This window comes from Mchenga conophoros, linkage group LG7, assembly GCF_057382185.1.
Source record: "Mchenga conophoros isolate Kocher_MC1m ecotype Shallow Benthic linkage group LG7, M_conophoros_male_GT1.1, whole genome shotgun sequence".
NCBI lineage: Eukaryota > Metazoa > Chordata > Actinopteri > Cichliformes > Cichlidae > Mchenga > Mchenga conophoros.
The window spans coordinates 27,596,777-27,623,855 of record NC_140532.1 but is presented as its reverse complement, the minus strand read 5'-3'; the positions used below and the strand labels follow the sequence as shown (position 1 = coordinate 27,623,855).

The following is a 27,079-nucleotide window of genomic DNA, read 5'->3' as shown; positions in this document are numbered from 1 at the left end:
AGTCAAAGAAAAACTGAAAAAATGTAAATAACAAAAAAATAAATAAATACCCACATGTACTGAGTAAATCAACAGGCTAACGCATAATAAACTTTGTTTGTTTATAAATAATCTCTATTCATATGCATCATGTTGATAACAAAAAATGTTGATATTTGTAAAAAAAAAAAAAAAAAAATGTATTTATCATGTAAATTTCTTGCACCTGTCATAGATGTCCAAATGACATCTAAAGAAAAAAAAAAAGGACCCAAAGTCCAAGTTGGGTCATGGTTGGAGATCCAAATTGTGGACCAAGTTTGCACATTGTATACATGTCCAGGATTGGTCATGGACCGATGGACCTGCACATCCGACGTCCAATCTTTACTGGGATATTATAAATGTTGTATACTGTGCAGTGCAGTGAGGACTGCTCAGACACTGGAGAAACGAAACAGCGGCTCCACATGGGACAACATAGAAGAGCCACCTTGACAGGACAAGACAGCTGTACATCTGCATCTAAAGCTCAAAGATCACTCATTCAAGGGTGACAATGTTCACATTTTGGACAGAAGACAGATGGTTTGAAAGAGGCTATCTATATCCACTGTGGACGACCATCTTTGAACATTTTTGAGAGGGTGACATCAACTGTCTGCCAGCTACAATGCAGTTTTAAGATCCCTTCTCAGGCGCATTAACCCCCACTCATATCTTGTGTCAGGTGATCACAATAGGTCACATGATAGGGTGAGGCAAGGTCTCACAGAGGTTTCACCCAAAACCTCTGCTGGTAATTGTGCCATTTTTTCACACCTTGGCTAATATGATGAGTCACATGATCAATATTGGGTCAATGATCAGGACACGACAGGACAACTCCCACTAGGGTTTAAATACCTAGGAATCCACCATTTGGTTTTAGAACTAAAGCAGCTTCTTAAATGAGAGATGAAGCATCTTCAAGAAACTTAAAGAAGTTCAGTCACTTTCTTTTCAAGCTCCTTAGACTACCATGATCTGGACGATTGTAAACCTAGACCGACACATATTATGTTGTAAGAGAATATGTGTTTGTAAATCGACGTATTGTTTTACTCACATTTTTTCACAGTTTTGTTATTTCATTTGTTTCATAAGAGCAGAAAGAGACAAACATGTATGTTTCTTTCCTCAGCATTTTTGCCAAGACATATTTTATAGTCCACAAAAGTGGACTACAAAGTGAGGCTGGAGAACCAAAATGCACAGTGGGCTTTGCTGGGGCTGTTAAAATGCAACAAAGGAAGAAGAGCTGCTTAACCTGTGCTCTATCACTCTGTGAGCCTACAATCTTGTGGTACTGGAGGGCAAATGTGTGCATTTACTCTTTACTTTATTCCCCACTCCTAACAAAATGTGCTTTCACACTTCAGCACCAGCTTCACAGTGTGACAGTGCCCTCTCGTCCTCACCACCACTCGGACAAATTACACTGCCATCGTGAATCACACTTCCCCACCTTCCCATCCCCTGTAAAAAAGAAGAAAAACACCCATTACCCTCTTCTGTTCTGTGTTGCTCTGCACCCCATCGTTCCACCTCATTCTACCCCTTAGACCTCTCTTCTGTATGTCATTGCCCCCTTTCCTGCTATTTCAAAACAAATCTCCCCTCTCACAGCATAATTCACTGGGCTGAGCTCGACCAACTGGCCTCCTCAGCTGACCTCCACCAAATACCCGTCTGCTTGTTTCCCCAAATAACCCCAGCCAGCATTCAGCCAAGGGCCCATGGAAAGAAAAGAGGGGAGACTCAGGAGGATTTAAACCGATGGCTTCTCTGTATGCCCGAGTTAATGCTTAATACCACCTAATCTGGTCATCAAATATCCCCGCTGTCACAACTGGAAATCTGCTCTTTTTATCCCTCTCTCCAGACTACCAGTTGGGCAGCAAAGGATGTCTTCCCAGTCTCCCCAAGCAGCACTGGACAGATATCAAGGGATAAAATAAATAGAGGGGGAAAAACATTAATCTAAAGAAGAAAGAGAAACAGGAGGTAGTCTGTGGTGATCATTTACCACAGCTTCCTCCTCCATGTGCCTTAGTGTCAGACAGGCTGACTGTGACCGCCATCTGTCAGCAGACTCTCTGTTAGACAATAAGTGGGCAGGAGATTCTATGAGCCCAGACACAGTAGGGCACGGGGCTTGCACTGCCCATTCAAAAGTATCTTATGGGAGGACAGATGGTGCTGAGTTTTCTCCTTGTACATCTTTTCTTCCACCATTCCTGTGCTGCCTTCTCAGAAAGCTAAAACAACCCCCCTCACAAGAATTTACAATTCTTGTGGATTTTAAAGTTTGCAGAGGTACCAATATAACGCAAGACATTTTTGTATTTCCATTTTTTATGAAAACAGTAATCATAGAAGCTATAAATTGGCTCTAATATATTGACTTATATTGAAATATAGTGCACCATTAAGCAACTTAGAATTTGCACCATGTCCCAGGAAGTACTAGGAGATGGTGCAAGAAACAAATTCCTTTTGGGGAGACAAGAAGAAGGACCAACTTATCAGTCTTTTTTTTAAGTGTTGAAAGAACAGCAACTAAACACGGAGGAATTGATTCTAGGGTTCAGCAAATAACTTGAAAGACAACATTGCCTGCAGTGGATGGTCATGTAAAATTATTAAAGTACCAGAAGAGCTACTAAATGCTACTAACAGCAAAACCAAATGAAAATCAATAAACAAAGACTGGCTGTGAGTTACTTCTTTTTAATGACCTTGCTAATATTTTAAGACAATATATAATTTTTACTAATATTTATAGCATAGCCACATCTAACCCATCTTAAGCATTGGGAGCAGTGGGCCAGCACTGTGCAATGCCTATGGACCAACTCCAGTTGTAAGCCTGCCCCTTTGTCAAAATAATGTTGAAAAAATAAGTTTTCATATTTTCTTCTGGTAGAAAAAATTAGACTTCTTGAAGGAAAGGAGCACAAGCATGATTAGAACATGCAAACTCAACACAGAAGGATCCTACACGGGTCTGGACACGCTTACTATGAGGCAACAGTGCACCAACAGTGTGCCATCAGATCACCATCTCACTGCATTTTAAATGCAGTTGTAAAATCCCACCTCAAAAGTTCATAGATGTTGAGATATTACAACAAGCTTTTAAAACTGCCTGCCTGGAACTTCTAGACTCCCTGAGTTCCTCTGGTGGAAAGACGAATATAGATCTGCCAACTAACTTGCCAGTTAAGTATAGTTTTTGCGTGCGAGTAGACTGAAACAGTTAAACCTAAACATTTATGATGATTGCACATTCCCATGGCATCAGTCAAAAAATAAATCAATACATAATACATAAATAAAAACTGGAAACGTCTCCATAGCCACAGAAACTAACAGCTACAAAACTAAAAGTCACATCTCTGATATAAACATCATATTTTATATACATGAGTTTTATGAATATATATATATATATATATATATATATATATATGTATATATATATATATATATATATATATATATATGTATATGTATATATATATATATGTATATGTATATATATGTATATATATATATATATATATATATATATATATATATATATATATATATATATATATATATATATACATAATGTGTTACTGTGTAATGTGTTACTGGGTTTCAATTGCTGTTGTTTATAAATACAGAGCGTCTGACACTCTTAATAAACCAGTTAGACCGTGTCCAGACCTCTCTTTTCATGCTTGACAGCTCCAGTTTAGAATTTATGTGTGACACTCTATGCCTCAGAACATTTTAATCTGAGATCCCACTGAGTAATTAAGAAAAGAAGTGTGTGTGTGGCATCTCAGCCACAGTTAGGAAAATGAGTTCATAAATATATATAGACCAGACAAAAAAACTTTCTAATGCTAACAAAATACAAAGACTACAAAAAGATTTTTTTCGTTTAGTTTTTTTGTTTTGTTTTTTGAGAGAGCGTATTACTGCTCAACTTACCTAAAGCTAGTGATCACCTAAAAGTTGGCGCAGCAAGTAAAAGGCCACCGCACTTTTGAAACACTATTAAGTGTTTCTGTGAATAACACACTAACATTAATTACAACATGCCTTACCTTGTTGGCAGATAAGGATAAAGTGTGCAGCCAGTAGCAGCCAGAAGCCTGTAGTCTCCATGTTGGTGGAAATACTCGTAAATGCGGAAAATAAACAATGTAGTGTTTTTTATGCAGAGCGAGAGAGAGTAGGTCCACGACCCTCACAGCTCCATATTGTACTATGCAGGCTGTGAGTTGGCTATTTACGTATGTGTAGTACAGCTCGCAGGTCCCAGTGTGCGACGCCGTTTCGCTCTGTCCGTTGTTCTTCACGCAGTCTGGCTGACTGGAGAGGAGCGGCCACACCGAGGCGGTGCGCCGCCCACATTTCACTGGCTCAATTCCTCCACACGACCATTAATAGAGACACTGGCAATTACACGACTTCATTCAGCCGTTAATTTTGTATTTATTAATTGATATTTGTGTCAGGGTAGAATAGGAATTAAAATAGTGCAAAAACATTTTAAAGTTTGGTTTGGTTGGGGAGAAAGATTAAGAAGAAGTGAAAGTAATAAGGATATGAAACAAGGGAGAAGAAAATGAAAATAAAGAACTAAAGAAGATACATAACTTAGGAAACACTGAAGGAAACATATTAAGAGGGAAAGGGGGCACAGCAAATGGAAATAAGATATGACAGCAGTAAATAGATGAGAAAACTAAGGTCATAAATAAGTCGATTTAATCTAATCATTATATCATTTGATCTAGTTATTCAAGAATTTGTGTGTTTGCATTTAAGTGAAATATTAAAAGGGAAAACTATGTTTAGTAAAAATTATATGATAAGGTTGATGAGTAAGCTGGATAGATTGTTCTTGGGATCCCCCAAACCTGCTGAGACCTGTCCTATCGCCTATACAAGTGCACTTCAGGCATAAGTGGTCTGTCTAGCATTTAATTGGCTGATCAAGGGACTTCAAACCTCTCTGTGAAATATCTGATTTTCTGGAACAAGAAGCTCCCGTGTTTATCAAATGGAGGTGGGTGATACTACTAAATTTGGTATTGATTCATTGCCAAGTAAATCCTGGTCCAGGATCAGAGATGTTAAAGTAACTGCTCATTTCCAGCTCCACGTTTTTATTTTTGGACTCTACAAGAGTAAATAAATACTTACACAGAAAAGCAGACCCGGTTCCACCACTTTAGTCTATACCACTCCAGGTACATTTTGCTTTCTCAAAGTTATCGTACAGAGAGGGACTGTGGAAACCCATTTGTGTTCTATTGTTAACCAGGTTACTCTTAGCCTCTATGCTATAACTGAGACTTGGTGAGGATGTAAGCCAGTCCTCAGTGGCCAAAGACAACTGTTAGCAGGTTTAATTCATCAGAGTGACAGCTTGTGTGTGTTTTACAGTTGAAATGTAAGTAGAATTTGTTTTAATGTTCTTGTCTTTACAAGAAGTATGTCACAAAAAAAGGAGTCCCCTTCATCTGCTCACTTGCACCTGGCCTTGCTAAAGTGGTTTGAGTGCTCAGCGTATAAAAGTGCTTTAAAAGAACCAGTCCATTTACCATTTACTCTTTGATCCACGGTAAGTTTTTACACATTTCTAAGCAGATGCACATGTATGTACTTAGGCTTAGACTAAGCTTCATATTATTATTCTTGGAATCCACTAGAGGATATTGTAAGCAATGCATGGTGACATTGAGATATGCAATAACTCACACATAATTACTTTCCATTTACATGACATACCATTGTAAAGGTATGGCTTCATTAAATTAATTAAAAATATGACAAAAGTATCTACTTTGGTTCAAAGTGGTGGGAGTGTGAGTCTGGTTGGGTCAAGATTAGCAACCAAACTGGATGAAATAGCTATGCACAGTATAATATGTGTGCAAATGTACAGTATGCTGTGTGTGTGTGTGTGTGTGTGTGTGTGTGTGTGTGCGTGTTCATAAGGGGATGGTCTTGTTGCAGTGCAATTTTTGCAATTTTTAAATTTAGCTGTGGTGGTCCTCACTGTGTTGGCTAGCACTGCATAGATGTCTGGTCTGCTGTTTGGACTTAACCTATTCACCAGAGTTGAAATACAGATTTAACAATATTTTTGAATTTTAATGGACACAAATTAACATACAAGGCTCAGACTCTCAAAAATAAGCTTTTGGGACAAGACTGACGGGAGCCAGCACCCTTTAGTATTTGGTTTAAGATCATTCTAAAAATAGAGGTAACTAGTTTAGTTTGTTGAAAACATGTTTTGGAAACTGTTGTGCAAAAGTACTGAACCACCCATTTATTTGTTTTTGTTAGGGAAATAGGTGCAGTGATTTATTTATAATATGCAACCAAACATGAAAATACAATATATAAGGTAAAAAACAGAGTTTGTACTAATTACCTTGGAAGTCAACATTTGGTATGAGCAACTTTATTCTTCAACACAGCCTGAACTTTCTGAGGGAGCTTTCTGCTAGTACCTACAGATGTTTAGTTAAAAATAGATTCTTTGCTAAGTTGTCTGTTATGTGTAGATACAACACTGGTTGATCCCTTGGACTGGCATTGAGTGAAGAAAAGCCAGTAAAATAAACCACAACAACTTTGAAAGACCTTCAGAAAGCCTGGAAACCATTGCTCAAGGTACTTGCTCAATTTAAAAAAAATTAAAAGAAAGTCTAGATCCTTGGAAGTAAAATTCAGTATATCAGCTTCTTAGCAGGCAGCTCACACTATACCAACTTGTCACGGCTCAACGGCACGAGGGAACAGGGATGGACACAGGCGCAGAAACCAACCCGGAAGCGAGGTGACAGAAAACAAATGATTTATTTCCGCCCACAGGGAAAACAAAGGTGAAACACAAAGCGACGCCACCACACTAGTGGCGCGTAGGATTCGTCTGTGAAAATGAGGGCGACCTAGACACCTCTAGGAGACGGCTGAACAGCGGGGACAGCGGGGAGGTAGAAACAGGACTAGGTAGGGGCCGGGGCATTGGTTTCAGATGGAGGGGACAGGTGGAGCGGAAAACCCGGAAGCGGTCGAGGCGTGGGGAGGCAGGCAGGTGAGCAGTGGGTCGGCAGGCCACGTTGTGTGAGCAGCTGGCGGCCCAGGTCCAGGAGGACGGGAGCGAGGGGAACAAGATCTCCACTCCGGGTGCTATCGCTGAGGACAAGAAAAGACAGGTCAGTCATCACACGGCGTTAAGACAAGGTTTTAGGATGCTCCACTGAACTAACATGGGAATAGCAGATACTCAGGCGATGAGTGGTTGAGAGCGCAGGTCTGATATACCGCTGGCACGATTGCTCACAGGTGGTCAGCCAGGGAGGGGCAACCGGACTCCGCCTAAAGGAGGAGGAGCCGCTGTCTGAGACCTGCAGGTGCCCAACCAGACCATGACACCAACTAGTGGATCAGAAAGTTCAAATTAGCTAGTAACTTCTAGTGGTTTAAGCTACATTAGCTAATGTCGCTATTTATGTTTGCAATTTAGAGTACAAATAGAAATAAGCAGACACTTTATAAGTCCCCACATTATCAGAACATTTTGAACTTTTGCTATATTTCAGTTAAAGTACATTTTAAATCTGCATCACTGATTTGTGTTGCAAAATTATCTTTTTGTCTTCTTTCTGCCACAACAACAAAAGTCTTATTTATTCTATTAATGACAAACTATGCTGTGAAAGTAGCATTGCTTCACTGTAACACCATGAAAACAAAAATTACAACACTGGACATAAAACCTGTTTTTATTCTAGCCTGTACTGTCAATAGACAAATCAGGAAAATCTCAGCTGGACATCTGTCAAAGCTGGGAAGGCGCCTAGTAGCTTCAATACGGTCCAGTCCATCTGGGCTCAGCCCAAGTCCTTTTGGGAACTTTTACTCGCACCCAGTCAGCTACCTTTACTACAGGCATCTGGACCTGTTTAGAGTTATCTCGAGTCAGATTGGTTAGAGCAGTCATGTGCTCATCACAGCCTATCTGCCAGTTGTCTAAAGCAAGGAGATGTGTTCCCAGTCTTGGGGTCCAGGCATTGGACACACTGTCAAGAGTTCATGTGGAGTCAAATGTGTCTTAGTCTGCAGTGAGGATATTAATGCCAATTGTGCCAATGTCATTTTGGTTGCTCTTTTTATAATACCCTGAGATGCCAGATGATATACTGCCCTGAATCGGTGCGTTATTCCTAAAGCTCTCACAACCTCAGATAAGTGCTTATTATTAAAATGTGACCCTTTGCCAGACCTGATGATTCTTGGCACTCCCTATCATAGTCACAGTCAGAAAATTGCTTCCACCCATTTAGCGAATCTGTCCACCATTACCAGTAAGTATATTTATCCCTTTGTTCTGTGTTCAGCTCCCATGACAGTGAAGTCAATGCTAATGTCTTTGAATGGGGCGTCTGGGAACCTTCCCACGAAAGGGTTGTGCTCATTGCACTTGAGACAGTGAGCAATGTAGTTCTACAAAATGTCTCCCATTTGTGGGTACCATCACAATTCTTCCATATTTCTCTGAGTTAACCTTTTACTGACATGCACAGGGCCATGTGCTTGCTTGATCAGAGGCTGACAAAGTTTCATTGGTGCCACTATTCTCCCATGATGTGAACAAGAGCCCATCCGTCTGTATAGCTCCCCTTTTTTATCCATTCATTGATTTCATTGGCTCCTGCTTGTTTCTGCATTCCCATAATGTCTTATCTTCAGTGAGTTGTGGTAAGGTTTCTGTCGTAATTACCATCGTCGACCCATAGCTTCATGTTTGTAGGTTTAGTCGATGTCCCAAGTGGGGATTGTTGTACCACTGCAAATGAGACCACGTTCCCCTTCTCACCCTCCCAATCGGGTGAGATCAGGATCTTCTAAAGGCTCTGTCCTCAGGTCTGGTCTCAATCTGATGTCCTTTACAGCCACCTCAGCATAGTCATATGGCTCATGTTCTTTGGAAGTCATTCCAACTGCCATGTTAATCCCTTCTGTTCAATAGGTGTTGTGTGGTTTTATCAAAATGCTGCAGATTCTGGGTTTTCTGGCTGGGGAAAAAATGAACGCACATGAGCTGAGAAATGTAACCACTCTGTGATTTGTGCTTACTATTAGTGGGTGGTACATTACAATGTGGCTAGGTTTTTTTTTTTTCAATAGCTTTTACTAGGGCTGCAAGGTATTGAATGTATCCAGCTTGGCCTTTTCCATGTCCAGTCTTGAACTGTAGTACATCAGTACATTTTCACCCTTTACTGTCCAAATAAGTGTTGCTGTCAAGTTTCAGTTGCCAGCTTGTGCCACAATGTCACAAAGAGGTTGGGTAATATTTACATAATTTGTGATTTAGACTCTAACCAGCCTAAAAAAGGCAGCCCTAAAAAGCCTAACATCTGCTGAACAGTCAGTGGTTTTCCATTAATCAGTATTGAAGTCCATTTAGAGGTTGTCACAATGTGTCTTTTAGGCTTCATTTTAAAATTCTTATGTTTGTTTTTAAATGCTTTCACAATCTTGCCCCGCCCTACCTCTCTGAGCTTCTTCATCCCTACACACCTTCTCGGTCTCTTAGGTCAGCTGGCCCAGCCCATTCTCACTCCTGAGGCGTAATATACTGACGATTTGTCAAGTCCTGAGGGTTCTCATGTTTATGAATGTCCCAATACACACACCTGACCTCCACCTACTGTTCCTCCAGAAGTGCCCCCCAGACAAACCACAGTTTGGTGGACCATGGACCATAGTCTACTGCATCCCAAGTCCACCATAGCCTGAGTATCCAACTATGACAAGGCTGTCAGTGGACAGTGGCTTCTAAAGTTGATGGAGCTGAGCTCGTTGGTAAGGATGTGTACAGACTTCAAGGCTCATGTGGCGAATGACAGTGAGACGTGGAGGGAATGATGGACTGACCTTGTTAAAATGTCTCTATATTCACAGTATATTTCTTTAGGTTTTAGTCTTTGGGTACATAATTAATTTTGCATGGCTATTATAACCTGAGATCTTTTACTGGGGATCATGAGAGTTTCTGAGTGCCCCCCTGTAACCATGGTTACTCACCATTGTGCATGCCCTGGTTGACCATCTGAGAGAAGAAAAGGAGAGCAACCATCCTGCAGCTGCATAGTTTCATGCTTATAATGTCACAGATCTGTGACGCTGTCCTCCTGATGTTCTTGATAACTTCGTTATAAGAGGTGAATTTGTTTCATCAAGAAAATGGTAGTGTGACAGAGTGTGCGAAGTTTGTGAATCTCTAGCTTAGTTTATCAGAGATGGCAGCAGTAACATGTTACAGTAAACACTTTAGAAGCACCAAGAGCCTCTGATTCACCTGAGTTTCTATCTAAGCTATTGGCTATCTCATGCTCTGTGTTTGCTGCAGTAGCAACAGTAGGCAACGCCTTCTCTGCTTTCCTCACCTCACCTGTTCCTTCCTTATTTCCTTTTTAATAAGGCTTCTTAAATCAGAAGTGTTGTAGTTAACTAATCGCCACCAGATCAACCTACTTTGCAGCACAGCTGCTGGAATCCCACATGTTGTTAAATCCAGTTTGTCCGACCAGGGTGCTGATGTTAGGTTGGACCTGCCAGAGGGATGCTAAGCTGTGATTGGTTACCTGGATGGTGTCATAATCCATTCATCGTCATCAGAGCTCAGAGTACCATATCCCCGCAATAGAGCACTTTGCTCTCTTAGGCTGCTGCCTTGGACATTTGACCTGTAGTGGTTCCTACAATAAGTAGTAAAATAGGAAGCAGAGCTTTTACCTTTCAGGCCCCTCTTATGTGAAACTAGCTCCCTCTTTGGATTCAGGAGACACAAACCTCCATCACACTTTTCTCTCTCTTCTGTTTTGCAGACAAATGAGCAAGGACTTGGCAACAGTGGGAAGGAAAAACTTCAAGCAGAAGGCTATTTTGTTCTAGAGGGTAAAAGGATCAACTGCCTGATTTTGTACATCACTCGTAAGCTGTCCGAGCAAGATGCTCACTACAGCACTGTGGAGGAGTGCCAGGCCATTCAGCAGACTGTTGACTCTCTCCACTATTACCTTCTGGGATGATTATTCACCCTCTGTTCAGACCACGCAGTAGTGCAGTGGCTCCATTGCATGAAGGATGCAGTGGAGGGTTTGAGCACAGGGTTTAAGGGCAAGGCCAGGATTTAATCGTGTCTCTCTTGTTTTACACAATAATACGCTGGGACCGTAGTGTGTTTAGAGCCAGCTGGAAGTTTGCTGAACTGAGCAGCTTTGTCTGAAAGACAAAGGCCTGTGCTGTGAAAGCAAGGGTAAATGAACGAGCAAAGTGAATCATATTCCACCTTTGTGGTTACTTAGTGGTACAGAATCATTTACACAATGTGATAAGTAATTGACTGGAATGGCTGATCGTGTGATGGCGGAGTTCTCAGGGCTGCTGTCCCTCTGACTGCTGAATTATGCTTCCACCTTGCACTGAAATGGAGACCAAAACATTAACATGACAAAGAAATCCCAATTCACTCTGAAAATACAGAACTGTGTGTAGCCCATTTTTTGTTTATTTCAACTTGTTTATTTTTATTTATATAGTGCCAAATCACAACAACATTCACCTCTACGCCCTCTATATTGACCGTTGAATAAAAGAGAGAAGATTCCCAACAATCACACAACCCCGTATGAGCAAGGACCTGGCAACAGTGGGAAGGAAAAACTCCCTTTTAGCAACGTTCAAATTTCAAGCTTCATACTCTACCAGGCCCAACTCGAGTCTCGCTGGCTATACTCCCACGCTCTCCTCTCCAATGCTCTCTGCTCTCAAACTCATACTCAGATTACCACACGTGAAACTGACACAGGAAATCGAGATAGATAGACATGGAAACATGACAGGCTGAGGGGACAAAGGGACAAAACACAGAGAGATGAACATGGAAACAGGCAGGGAGAAAACAGAGGGACAGGACTACAAATGCATTTGCAGAGATAGAACTCAGATAGACCAGACAGACATGGGTACATTACTGGGGAGATTGAGGGTAAAGAAAAATTGGGACACTAATGACAGGAGACAGAGATGAGACAGAGGCAGGCTAGACTCAATGGGAGCAAACATAAATAAACCAGAAATCAAGAACTATGAATACCAAACTAGATACTAGAAAATAACATACTTGGGAACTAGAATATAAATTCTGTTAAACTTTGAAAGATGTAAATAACAATTCCAGAACAAATTTCAGAAACTGGCATTATCCTTTGATGAAGAACAAGAAATTGTTAAACATTAAAGCAAAGCTGAATCAGCTAGCTAGCTTAAATGAACTACCACATGTAACTCTTCCGTGTAGTTGACTTGGGCATTTACAGTGTAGTGCCAGAAAAGTTCTGGTAGTAATGATTTGTCACATTAATGTTGTATCATAAATAGAAAGTTGAAGTATTTTTCCGATGTCAGGTAAATCATCCCTATAGTTTAAAGAAGCCACCACAGACAACCAGGGTTGCTTTGGAAAGGGAGGGATTAGTGCAATTTGACCTGTAAGGGCAGGAGGTGTGCTCATATGTTGTTTCTATACTCCATGGCCTTCTGTCAGCTGTAAACAACCGTTGCAAGTGCAAGTTAAGTTCATTCAAAGGATGGCTTTAGGGCAAAGGAATGCAGTTCTGCTTTTGCCGAGGTGGGTGTGTCCCAGTAGCTCTAAAGTCATGTAGAACTACAGATAGATCATTTTCTGATTGTAGCATGACAATAATTTGGCCAGCTTAATAAATCTGTCCCATAGCGTATAAAATTAAATACATCTTATTTTTTTTGTTTTTTCCTGCCATTTCAGTCTAAGACCTGACCTCCTCCTTGTTTAGTATTTCTATGACTGAAATAAAATTCCCTCCATCCATTACTTCTCTCAGCTGACCTGAAGTTTAAAAAAAAAGATTAATGATCATTATTGAAGCTGCAATATAACAACGATATTGAATAAATAAATTATATCGAACTTTTAAATGTACTTTATTCAGTTAACAAAGCTCATAAACAATCTAAGCATTGTTAGTTTTGTTTGAAATGAACTGAAACTGCTGGATGTGTGTAAAAAAAGAAAAGAAAAGAAAAGAAAAGAAAGAGGTGGGATAACTTCAACAAACCCCACCTGTCATGTATGCTTTTTCTCACCAGATTTTCTTTTGTTATTGTCTCAGTGAGTTAAAATTGATGCAACACCCCTTTGTTGTTTCCTAAAATGCTGAGCCCCTACAAGCATTTAAGTTTTCTCAATTCAGTTTCAACCACTGACTGTTTTTTTTTAACCTCACAACAAATGAGCACACTACCCCCTCTTTATCTCATTGAATATATTTGCATAATTTACTCTGGATTACCTTTGATTTATGCAGGACCTTCTTTCCATTTCTTAGGCTGAATGTTTCCAAGGAGGCTAATAAAATTAGTTGTACCCCCGCAGAGCAACCATTCAGGGATTTTTTGGGTGCTTTTTCAGTGACTTTCCTGCAATCTGGATTTGATGGGAGTGATTTTTCCCCTCCAACGTGAGCCAGCCTAACAAATATCAGCAAACACACAAACTTTTTGTCACATAGTGTGTATGTACAGCTGCTGTATTTTCTGGGAAGACAAAAGCGAGCAAGATAGTGCATTCAGAGATGGAAAAAGATGTAAGAAAGACCATACAGGAGAGGAAGAAGAGAGATTCTATTTAAAGGTAAAGACTGCTCAGTGGCATTCAATGAACTGGAAATTTTAATTTGCAATCTGTTTTTTATATTGTGAAAAGTCCTGCAAAACAAAATGAAGTATGTAAGTAATAACCTTAGCCTGCAGTATTGCGGTGAATTTACAGGAAAGCACAAAGTTAGATTATAAAGATCTCTTTCTGCATTCACTTGATGACTTGACTCAAAAAAGGTGATTTATACAAGATCTTTTTATGTCGCATTCCCAGATGAGTCAAACTGGTGTACCATGTAGGTACTGGACTGCAACAGGAATGTCTTCTGTCAAGTTTTTTCTTCAGTCTGAGACTACTGAAACAGAAACTGCTTTTTGCAGGTGATGTGGTCCAGTTGGTTTCATCAAGCAGAGGCTAAACATCGGGCATCTCTGCTTAAACTGCGGCCCCACAACCTAGACCTGGGTGAGGTAGAAGGTAGGTATGTCTAGGGATGTCTAGGGATTGAATCAGACCAGGTCATCTGTTCGAGCTTTCTTTTTTTTTCATATTTACTGGAATGTTCCACCCACAGATGATGTTACATGGGAAAAAGCACCAGTCACTGAATGAATCTCTTGAGAGAAGGTTCTCCAGTCCTTTTTTTTTAGGACATCAGATAAGCTCATCCAGTTTTTATTGATGTGTATTTAAGCTTTACTGTTGCGTAGAAATTCACCCAAGCATTGTACTGTTCTGCCCCTCCACCTAACCTCGGGTTAATTCAGGTCAATACAGTTACTGTTTGTCCACCTGGATTCGTTCACAGTCTTAACTGTTTCATTCTACATTACATTTGTAATGATGACAAAGGAAGAAAATAAGATGGTGCTAGAAAATATTTCTTGAGGAGGCAGAAAGGGAAAAGGCAATCTTCCCTAAATGAATTTGTAATTGTAATTGCTTTAAAAATGACAAACAACAGCAGAAGTTGAATTACAGTGAATACATGGATTGAGGTAATGAGGTCATGCCACACAAACCAGACTGGGTGTCATTATACTCCCCCCTTCTGTATAACCCCACTCACTGTGTAAACCCCCCTACCCCAGCCTTTCCTAACTGAGGGATCAGTCATTCTTTGTTTCACACTACATTTGAAAAAGTCGGTCGGTGGCTGGTAGCAGTCTGAATGCAGGTTAAAAGCTAGTGATCCTCCTTGAACTACAGTATTGAAAATAATGCTTTATCGCAGAGGTAAAGTTTAAACCAGAGCACACTCAGTGTTAGAGCTCATATGAATGAATGTACTTAGAACTTGCAGCATCCTGTAGATTTTGATCTTTTGATTTTGCCAGGCCAAAATCACAAGTGTTTGTGAGGTCAACTAATCTCTCTCTCTCTCTCTCTCTCTCTCTCTCTCTCTCTCTCTCTCTCACACACACACACACGTCCCATAAAGAAATATAGTAGTCAAAATACACAGGGCTTTAGTGTTTGTGTTGCATCTGTCCCCTCAGTTTGAATGGTACTCTAGTTTTCACCTCTCACTTTTTATACCTCATACACTCACATTTAACACTGATATTATTAGTTTCAGATGTAGCCATTCTTGTATTTTGCTTGTTTACATTATTGTATTTTGCACAACTCTGTTGCTTGTGAAGCTCGCACACAAGAATTTCACTCACATGTGCTGTACCAATGTACCTGCACATGTGATGTGACAATAAAAGTGATTTGATTTGATTTGATTTGATAAGCAGTAAGGGGAGCAGGCAGGTCTTCTTACATCCCCGTTTCCTACTACTTGTGTGGGGCCGGTGATCTGGGATGTGTGTGTGTCTTGGCCTGGGTCTGGGGCTTGCCAAGCCTTGGTCCCTCTGGCACATTGTTATTGACGGTGTGGGGGTTCCTCTTCCTGTGCACCAGAACTGAACCACAGAGCAGTGGAAGTAGGTGGTCTGGTCTGATGAATCACTTTTTTTTTTTACAGAAGTCAGTCTCATGTTTGGTCATTGTTTTGCTTGAAACCTTGGGTTCTGCCATCCATGTGGATGCTACTCTGAGATGCATCTTCCTAAGCATTGTTGCAGATCATGTCCATATAATTACACATATAATATGAACTTTCTGTGTGAGTTTACTTCTTATCATTATTTCAAGATTAAATGGGTTATTACCCTTCCATCCTCTAATCTGTGCCATTGCTATCACACTTCCTGAGGCAGCTCTTCTGTATCCCATGTTTTGTTCTCACTCTCTGTGTTTAATTTTTTTCTTTCTGCTTTTAGACTGGTTAATCTGGATATTTTGAATTCAGACTGGAGCAGCCAGGGATAGAACCACCAACCACCAAAGATTTGTTAATGACCTGCTCTACCTCCTGAGCTACAGCCACCCTAAGTCAGCCAAGCCCATCCAAGCCCCTACACGAAACAGTTACTAAGCGTTTGATTAAATACATTTCATCCTGACTCCAAACAAGCAGTTAGTAACATGTGAATGTGGCTTCCTCTGTTAACTTTGTGTTTACTTTGTGCCCAGTCTTTATTGATTTAGGTGATGGGAACTGGCCACTTTGCTCTGCCTTCAACTTTGATGTTTCTCTGCCATTGTTTGAATCTCAGTTAGCTGGTTGGGTTGACTGGTTGTTTGGCAGCCTTTGAACCTTTACAAAGATGTACTGTTATTACCAGCGTTTTTGTGCACCTCGGTTGCTCTCTGCATACCAACAGGCAAACAAAACGCTCCTCTCCAGCCTCTCCAGTGAAGGAGGCTTCAGAAAACAGCAGGTCTGATCTGCTTTTATCTGCACTCTGATGAGATTATAAGAGCGCTAAGTGGTCTCTTAACTGACAACAAGATCCTTTTTAGGAGAGAAGAGGGCTGATATGTTATGTATTGGCTGGGACCACCACACACATTATCAGACACACAATGGAAAAACTTTCTATTTTGTGCTAGCCTAGGTCACAGATGACTTTATTAAAGAGGCAGAAACGTGTTGAGGTACTTCTGCATTCACTCCAACTACACAATCTCTGATTTTCCTCATAACATCTCCTGCAGCAACAATGAGCTTTGCAATCAATAACCCAGCTTGTATTTGAAACATATGGCTCTGCCAACAGACAAGAAATCTGACCTGTTTTGAACATTGGCATAACTGCTGGGATTTATCTGTTTTGTGGAGGAGAAAAATTGCAGCAGCAAATTGATACGAAAAACCAAATCTTTGTGTAAATAAAAGCCATAAGTGAACATGTAACTTCACATAGCTTCACAGCACCATAACTGTTTGAATGAAAGTGACTGGGGGCAGGAAGGTTGGAAAGTTCAGTATTTTTTGTTTGTTTATTTTCTGCTGGGGAGTTGAGATTTGTTGTAAATTTGAACTTCTGAACATTTACTCATCTCCCACCCCAAAAAGCATAATTATTTAACCCTAAGATAACCATGTAATTCTTTTGAGAATGGAAGTTCCCAAGCAATAAAAGGAAAATTTATTAGCTGGGACCACATCCTTATTTAGATTTGAAAATGGTGAATGGAGAATCATGAACTGATGCTGCAGTTTGGGGAAAGGGCTCAAAGGGGACTGGCAGTAGCTCCAGGTGCAGTCAGATCACAAGAGAGAAGCATCCTCTAGAAGTACCCAAAAAGCTGATTCTGTTCATCTGGACGTAAAGTTTTCAGTGGGAGAAACATTTTGTCACTCATCCAAGGGACTTCTTTGGTGTCAGCTGACTGCAGGTTTCCCCACGCTTATAAACAGCACATTTGAATAATGACTGAAACTAGCTCCACTGAAGAACAATGGGCTGTGAGGTCCGTTTCTTGATCATTAATATGCAAATTGTCACGACCACTGATCTTCAAGAACATCATATCGAGAAGGTCCTGAGTGAATGTGGTTATCCCAGCTGGACATTTATCAAAGCTGGGAACGCACCTAAAGAAAGCTCCAACCGATACAGGAGAGAAGGACAACTGCTGTCTTAGCAAAAACCCTTAGTAAACCTGTATGTGTCAGGAGTATTGGAACAGTAGAGACGCATTTTCTTTAAACACTGCTTCTCTGTGGGTTTTAAACCCCAAAAAACACTATGCCAAAAATAGGTCCATCCCCAAGGATTGGTTCAGCCAACACAAACAGAGTAATATAGTGTATGCTGTTAAGTGCCAGGACAATTACCATGATTTACACATAGAGGAAACCAAATATCCACTGGCTAAGCAGATGGCACAACTCAACAGACTCTGCTGTCTATTCACACCTACAGATCAGTGGCCATGCTTTCAATAATGAGGATGTGCATATCCTTGACTGAAAAAGACACTTGGATGAGTGATGAAAAATTTCTCATTTCACGTGTTATGGAAATTCTTGAATAAAACTGCAACCAACAGGCGAGCTTGAAAACACTGAAATTGTTTAGATCACACACCTAACCCATTTTTCTGAGGGAAAGACATCACCCTGAACCCTTTTATACCTCCCAAACAAAGAACATTCCACAGCAGATCAATTATTAGCAGATCCTTATCTCTTCAGTCTAGGTTCCGACCAACTGTCATCTCCTCTGCAACAGGATGTCTACAGCCTTCAAGAGGAAAATGAGTCTGCTGTGAAGCTGCAATAAAACTTGGGCCCACTTGTGATCACATTCCACATGCATACAACTGATGTCAAGAGTGAGCTTTCTATACTGAGTACAGAAAGGGTTACTACTATTACTAAAGTGATGTGATTAATACATCAACTAAAGAAATTTTCAGTACACACTGAAAACGCTACGTCCAGGTGGACAGAATCAGCTTTTTGGGATATCCTTAGCTGGGTGATTGAGCGTGCATCAAAACATCCCCTAGAAGTAGTACTGGTTGAGCATGGCAGAGGTCTTGGAGATTTTTGCAAATGTATAACTGGTAGGCTTATGATGACCAGTGGCCCATGAGCTTGATTAAGCGGTCAGGGATTCTTTTGCGAGAAGTGGATGCTGCCGCACGAATGTGGAAGGAATGGCCAGACAAAAGATTACGAGAAATTCAGAAAAATGAGAGAACTTGATGAAAATGTGAAAGAATCTGTCACAGATTATTAGGCAGAGGACTCACTCGCAGGACTCTGAAGTTTAGAGAGAAGGTGAGGGTTTATTTACAGTGTGGCACCAAGTGAGAATATCTACATATATACAGTGAGACAGATAACACGGGGCTCCAGGGTGTGGAGGGGGGTCCGAGGGGACGGTCCAAGGCGGGGTACATACACTCCTCTCCAACTTAATCCACAACTCACTCTGAATGTCCACGCCAAAATGCTCACGCTCACTCACACACATCCACAGAAATCCAGACGGCAGGGAAGACGGGCAGGGAATCTAGAAGGCCTGTACACAGAGAAAAACAACATTAGGAGGAAACTCTGGGTGATCACAAGGAATACTTCCAAAGGCTAGGCTACACTGACGCTAGGTAATGTAACGATCCAGCGAGGAAGCAGCCTCTCTTGCCATCTTAAGTAGTCTGCCAGGATCAGTGTGAATGAGCCACAGGTGTGTGTTCAGAGGCAGGGAATCAAGGTCCAGTTCTGCCCTGGTGGGAGAGGCGAAGACAAAAAACACACACACACCACAACCTCTCCAGATCTTGAGAACCATGACAGAAACCAGGCTCTGGTAGCAACGTGGCAGGTAGTAGTGACCATACTTCTGCCTGGGTGTGAAAATGCAGAAGGATAAAAGATCCAGATTTAGGGGCAGATGTTGTGGGGTTGAATGGGTGCCTGTGTCAAAGACCTTTGATGAACTGTGACAGCTGAGATAATGTTGAGGTTAAGCGAGGGGAACCTGTGAACATTTTGGCAAAGAAATGGATCCTGCTGAGATGTGCTTTGATTGTGGGGATTTTAAAGGACAGTAATCAATGTGCAAATGATACATGGTACCAATGTTGTGGAATGAATGAAATGTAATCCAATCAGCCCAGTAGCTGGTCAGATTGCCCGCTAAGAGTCTGTCAATAAAATCTTCTTGGGAAAGGTGGATGAGTTCTGCAATGCTAGGGTTTAGATCTCGAATGTTGTGGCTGAAAATAGAGGAACTGGTGTCAGGGCACCTCTGCATGAGGGGCAAAGGCTCTGAATGTTTAACAGTCAAGACAACACAGGGCGTTAGCAATGGCATTATAATGGTCTGGGATATCTTCTGCTCTGAGTAAAAACTGGTGAGTGACTGACAGCCATGTGAGATGACGCACAAAAGGCATGATAGAAGGGGAATTGCTTCAGCGTTTGTTAATTATGTATACTACAGCAAGTTGTCAGAGTGGATGAAAATGGTCTTTTTGACCATTCATGGCCCAATAATAAGCCTGCAATAACTACTGGAACTGGAAAAATCCAGGAGAAATTGCTGCAGAGAACCACCGTCGGCAATAATAACACTCAAAGTCAGCAGAAGGAGCAACATCTGTGTAGAGATGAACGTCATTGGTGTGGGGTAGCTGATCATCATACAAGAAAGTGATCCCATTCAGTCGGTGATGAGAAGTTGTCAAAGCTACAGTTCAGAGCAACTGTCTTTTAGAACAAGAGGGAGCAAGGAGAATGTTTTGAAGGAGAGGATTAATGTGATTGAGATTTTTGATGGGCAGTGAAGCTTGGAACTGCATGGTAGCAAGGGTTATGCCAAAGACCTCCAGGGATGTAGAAGGGCGCTCTGTTTTCTCTTATATCAAAATGGACACCAGGTTCATTGAAAACTGACTTCATGGTAGATAACCTGGGAGTCGGAGGTGATGTGGGAGGAGATGTGACCAGAAAATCATCAAGAAGATGGACCAGTCAGATGGGCAGTCAATGGTTATTGGAGAGAGCTCAACACAAGGCTTCAGAGAGTGAGTCAAACAGTTTAGGGCTGCTTGTGCAATCAAAAGTTAGCCAAAATGCAAAATAATAGGCATCCTTCTACTTGACTCCAAACAAGCACCAGAAGTCAGGGTGACTTAGCAGGACTTTGAAAGCACTTCTAATGTCAGCTTTTGAAAGCCAGGCACCTCTGCCAGTGAGTTTTACAAAGGAAATGGCATGGTTTACTGTGGAGTTTTTAGGAGAAAACCATCACTGGAAATAAGGTCGGTATATGGCTGCCATGAAATGCTGATCAATCTATGATGACAATGATGAGTGTCTGAGGTAAATTATCTATAAGGAGGGATGAATAAATGCTGGGTTCTGGAAAAATCTAAACCCTTGCCCAATTTAAATTTGACTAATCTCATGATCAAAATCATCTAGCTGTGCATTTCTGGGTCCTTTTCGTTCTGACTGTTAGTCCAATTATATCTGTCGTATTCCTGCCTTTGTAATGTGTACTGTGTCACCTCCAGTGTGTGAAAATGGTGATCCTTCAACTTGATGTTCATTTTTGGCTAAGATAACTCCTCAATTAATATATAACCTTGGGGGAAGATTTCATTGTGCACTACCACTGGAGATGAAAGAGAGCGGACCCAAATGCAGACACACAAAACGGAACTGTTTTGTGTGTCTGCTGTTTAACAAAACGTGAGCCTTTATTGTTGGAGCTTAAGTATCGGAATTTCAGGAGCGGGTCCACTCCTCCAAACACGCTCCTTCCGGTTCTCATCTATATAGCTTCCCCCAGTCCTACAAGCTGTTCATTCTCACTTACGTGCCCCACCCTCCCTCCCCTTTTCAATTCTTTAACTTCTTCACTTCTATTTAGTGCATGGGGATCTGCCAGGCCTGGGAGTCGTCGCCAGTCTCCTTTGAGGCCTTCCCCAAACTGCAGCTCAATTCATGTCCAAGCCATTCACCTTTAACCTAACCCTACTAAAACGCTGTCTAACATAAAATGAGGATGTGGGCCCAGCTAGTGAATTGGCTGCACAAACACTACAAAACAAGAGGCAAACGGGGAATTGAAAAATACCAAGACAAACCTCACCTGGAAAAGCTAAACACAAAACCTGAAACCTGAGAGCAAGAACTAGAAAAACCTGAAACCTGCAAACATGGGTAGAGAAGCGCAGGGGGAGATTCACAGGGGTTGATGAACACACAATCTGACAACAAACAGAGGAATACCACGGTTAGCAAAACGATCCAGCAAAGAATCAGGCCTTAAGTAGGACAAAAGTAATCACACGTGATGGATGGCAGGTGAGTGATGCTGCACAGGTGAGGACTGAGGCGAGGACGAGACTCTGACTGTGCCCTGGTGGCGAGGAGTGAGAAAAGACAGCAAAAATACCCAGAAAAACCTTGGACCATGACAGGAAGCCTGGTAGCTCCATGGCTGGTAACTAGCTTTATCACACACTGCTGTGGAATCGCATACAATTTTTCATCAAGTAACCAAGTGTGGCTGTGTTGGTCACACTGGCATGAACAGCATGCCCAAACTGATCCTACAAGGAGTTTGGTCCCAGACCAAACCAAGTATCTCGAGATTGCCACTGGTTTGCAGAATGTCATCTTAAGATCTCTCTGTACTGAGATTACCTCCAATGATGACAAGCCTTGTTTTTCAAGTGAGTGAGATCCGACCCCACACCATCATACTGCCTCCACCAAAAGCTGTTACTCTACTGTTGCAGCAATTACCATGATGTGTCGTCTCCTGTGTAACCAAAAGCTCAAAGGAAGATTCATAGGATAATAAGCTTTTTAGCATCAGCAGAAAAGGTATAATATGTTTTTCATGGGGACAACCCACTCTGTTTTTGTAAAAGGTAATCCTCCAGTAAACGCAAGCTCATTAATCTAAAATGTATTTTTAACACTGAAATATAATTATTGATGCTATCCATGAATTCTCTTTTACAATACATTTGAGTTCTCTTTTACAGAAAGGCAGAAAAAAATGTAACATACATCCAACCTTTGGATAATTCTTTGATTAAGATGTCAAATTACAGTTATTGACTTGTATTCTGAATAGAAAATTTTTGTTTCAGTGATTAAATATTATCCTTGAATATTTTTTTTATATCTCAGAGATGCCCAGTGTGCCACCTGAAATTTGGGTATATAAAATGCAACATTCACCAGTAAAGAAAAATCTTGACCACCAGGGGGTGACTGTGATTTCATGTCCTTCAGTTTTCAGTATGACAGAATGATTTTTCAAAGCTGTTTCTAAACAAAGCTTCCCAATGGTGAAAATGGAGCTATGTGTTGGCATGTTTGAGCACAACAGAGCCACCTGACAGGACTGCCAGCCAGTAGAACTTCACCTCAGTGCTTTCAGAAAGTTGCTTTATGTGTGTTCTGCAGGCAACCAAGAAGGAGAGTGTAGAAAGGCCCTAAAGAAAAAGAGTCTGCAAAGTGGAACTCCAAGCTGTAACTCAGAGTTTCCTAGCAACATGCTCTGCAAGATGAAGCTGAACCAAACTTTCTTGATCTTTGTTTTTCACTCCTGTTTTGTTGTGTTTTTACTGAAGCTTGATTTTATTAGGTGAACATCATAGTATAATCACTTGAAATTCGCATCCTGCAACATAATTTTCTTTCTCACTGAATTTTCAACTGAAGCATTTGAAGCACAGTTTGCATGTGTAATTTCTTCACTGTAAGCTCTCTCAGACTCAGACCTGTTGAATGTTAAACCTTACAGCGCCCCTATTCTGGTCTCCCAAAGGAAAAAAAAAGAATGAAGACAAAAGCATGAATGCATAATTAATATAGTGAAGCATTTTTAATTGTTGCTGGTCTTCAAAGTTTTCTGGTGGTATTGTCTCTTGGTTATGGGCCGGCTGCTTCCAATGGCAAAGATTCATTCAGATCCTTTCAGGGCCTGAGCGCTGCAGAAGCACCAGCAGACAACAGCTCCAAGCTCGCCTTTTTCCCAGAGTGTCTGCCCACACAATAGACTTCCTTAGCCTGCACACAAAAGAGGCTGGTGCATGAAAAAACACCCAAATTCAATGGCATTCTTGTCCACAATTCACTCTGAGAATACGTGCCTCCCCTCTTTCCCTCTTTTTCTTTCAGTGATGTATTAAGATGAAATGTGAGGACCAGGAAGTGATTTAAAAAAACAAAAACAAAATTGTATAAATCTAGACTGTATGTAAAAAATTAGCAGCCTGAAAAGTGAGACCAGTGTAGAAATGCCTTGCCCTCCTTTCATTCTCATGCCAAGTAAAAAGGAACCTTTATAACATCAAAACACAACAACAGTCAATTCAAGGCATTTTATGTTGTAAGGTAAAGACCCTACGATAATACAGAAAGCACTTAGCAACAGTGGGAAGGAAATGCTCCATTTTAACCGGAAGAATTCTTCAGCAGAATCAGGCTCAGGGAGGGGCAGCCCTCTGTCATGACTGACTGATGGTGAGGGGAGGAAGAGAGGACAAAAGACACACTGTGAAAGAGAGCCAGTGATTAATTATAACTAATGATTATGTTATGTGATAAGAAGGATTTAAAATTTGATTCTGGAGAATCAAATCTAGAGATCCAATCAAGAAAAGCCAATACGGGAGAAATATATGCTCTTTTTCAGTTTTCAGTTTTATTTGTCATATGCAAGTTAGCACAGGGTCAACATTGCAATGAAATGTGTTTCTAGTCCCTGTCAGTACTATTGCTGCAGCATTTGGGATCAGCTGAAGCTTTTTCAGTAAGTTAAGTTTCTTGATTGGATACTCTATTGAAAAATTACACTACTGCTCACTTGATTATTGACATCAGAAAAGACTTGTTACTGATTTTGCGGTTTTAGTCAATTTAAGTCTAAAAGAATGATATTAATTTAATAAAAAATAGTTGTACTTAAACAAAAACAGATGATAAAGCAGAGTATAATTTAAGTTGTGGTTGTTGTATTGCTGGCCTACAGCCTGTGGTCATAAAAAATATATAGCTATTTATGATATTACCACATTTGCCATATTAACAATATGGTGTATAAAAAGTGTTAAAAAAAAATCAAGCACCTAGGCATGCAGACTGCTTCTACAAAAAGCTTTTGGGAGCTAAGGGAATTCCAGCATGATAGAATGCCACCTGTGCAAAAGTCATATAATTTCCTCAGTACTAAATATTCCACAGTCCATTCTTACTGACATTATAACAAAGTGGAAACAACTGGGAATGACAGCAACTCAACCATTTAGTGGTAGACCACGTAAAATCACAGAGCAGGGTCAGTGGATGCTAAGGCAGAGGTTAAAAGCTTTTGGCAGATTCAGTCACTACAGACTTCATGTGGCCTTCAGATTACCTCAAGAACAGCATGTAGAAAGCTTTATGAAATGGGTCTCCACAGCCAAGCAGCTGCGTCCAAACCTTGCATCATCAGGCTGAATGCAAAGTGCTGGATGCAGTGGCGTAAAGCACATTGGCACTGGAATGAGCAGTGAAGATGTCTTCTTTGAAGTGACGACTGACGCTTGTGCGTCTGGCAGTTTGATGGATGAGTCTGGGTTTAATGGTTGCCAAGAAAACCATCCTTGTCTGACTGCACTGTGTTGTAAACTGTTCCTATTCATTGCTTTTCCAAGGAATACCCTTTTCCAAGGGTATTTTTGTCCAAGGGCGAGTGTCTGCTGGCTGGGCTTTAGTCCATGGGGCCTAGCCGGGCACAGCCCGAAAAAGGAACATGGGCCCATCCTCCTGTAGGCCCACAACCTGCAGGAGGCACTCTGGTGCAGTGTTTGTCAGGTGGCAGCTTGGAGCGGAGGCCCTGGAGGATGGATCCCTGGCTACCAAGACCTGTGTGGCGGGGTGTCCGCAGTCATGCCCTGCAGACTTAAGTATTGCACTGGGTCCTGTGGTTTGGGTTGTTGTTGGTCTGTAGAGCTGGCAGTGGGAGAGCTGCAGCTCTCTGACCGTGTGTATTAATAAAGCTCATCAAAATGTGTCCAGGTCTGTCGTGGTCATTCACAGTGGTGCCGAAACCCAGGAGGGAAGACAAGGCAGAACCAGGACTGGGCCAGCAAAGGTAGGAGCTGGCGCAAATGTTGGATGAGCTGGCGGCCACGCAGTGGCAGCAGGCGGGAGTGTGGCTCCATGGCCTGGAAGAGCTGCAGGACCAGACTGAGGACCACCTGCAGATGACCACCTGGCGGCTCTAATCCAGTCCTGGCCAACACCGCCGCCACCCCCACTGGCGTTCCCTGACGGCGCTGGGTTGGAGGAGATCCCGACTGTTCCGGCGCCCGTGCCGGCCCCCAGGTTGCGACCAGCTGGGTGGGAGCAGCTCTGCCCGGTGGGGGCTTGCGCCCATCCCTGCTCCCCAGAGGAGGGCTGTGGAGCAACTGCTGGGCTCTCCACCAGCTCACCCACCTGCTCAGCCGGGGCCGGAGGTCAGCACACGGAGAGTGTGGGAGGAACCTGCGAAGCTGTCGCTGGAGGTGTGCGATGGGCTGTTCCAGCCGGTGGTGAAGGAGGCACGTGAAGCTCCGTGCTTTGTATCCTCATTAGTTCATTTCCCTTGTGTCCAGCAATAAAGCTGCTTTGATTTACTTTTCTTACCAGGGGACAAGCTGTTTGTGTGTCTCAGTTATATGTTTAGATTGTGGGACGATGTGTTGCTTGAGATCTTTTAGCCTGCTTCACTTAGAAGCTAAAACTCAAGTAATAAGAAAACCTGTACACTAGGAAACTTGGAGACACAAGGAGGGATTGCAGACGCACCAGCAAGGGACAAGGGGAAACTGACACAATACACACGGGTGATTAGGGAAGAGGAAACAAATGGGAACACAGCTGGGACAAATTAGACCTGACGGAACAGGGAAGAAAAAAACAAGCACACTGAACATGGGATTAAAGACTGCCAAAGTAAAACAGAAAGTACACAAACACACGACCTTGACAGAGAAACAGGGATAAACAGGGAGACAAAAGGTGAAACACAAGGAGATTGATAAGAAAATATAATCGATGAAATTATACTAGAAAATAGGCCTCTGTCTGAGAGGCCCATGTAGAAATGACTTTGAAGGCTCTGTGTGAGGAAGGATATGAGTGAGTGAGCTTACTTTTTAAATGTATGATTTAATGAAAGAAAGGCATTCATGGAGTAAAAGAGATGTTCATGTGAGGATGGCCTGAGGAGAAATTTAATTGAGAGACTGCATAAAGTGAATAAAAAATGAAGTGAAGTATATAATATGTATCGCGCCTCTTGCCCTATGACAGCTATGATAGACTCCAGACCTTGAACTGGATAAGGGGGGAAAATAAACTGATGGACCTCATAGAGTGTAGAGCCCCGCTGTTCTCACACGATTGTGGCCCCACTGACACACATTCTGACCAACAACACCAAGATGGTTATCTGAGTGGCATTACATACTCTATGTGTTGAGTTA

The 27,079-nt window shown here is 41.6% G+C and overlaps 1 protein-coding gene across 4 annotated transcripts in view; it reads right to left on the bottom strand.

The window, feature by feature from the left end:
• LOC146570285 (receptor-type tyrosine-protein phosphatase zeta-like) overlaps positions 1-4,365 on the bottom strand; it is a 99,843-nt gene extending 95,478 nt beyond the window's left edge. For all 4 annotated transcript variants that reach the window (XR_014893451.1, XM_085283222.1, XM_085283224.1 and 1 more), the window contains exon 1: positions 4,122-4,365. Coding sequence is in view for 3 of the 4 variants with exons in the window: in XM_085283222.1 (XP_085139348.1) it covers positions 4,122-4,182 (61 nt within the window). In the remaining variant the exon portion in view is untranslated. The remainder of the gene's footprint in view (positions 1-4,121) is intronic.
• Positions 4,366-27,079: the final 22,714 nt, after the last annotated feature.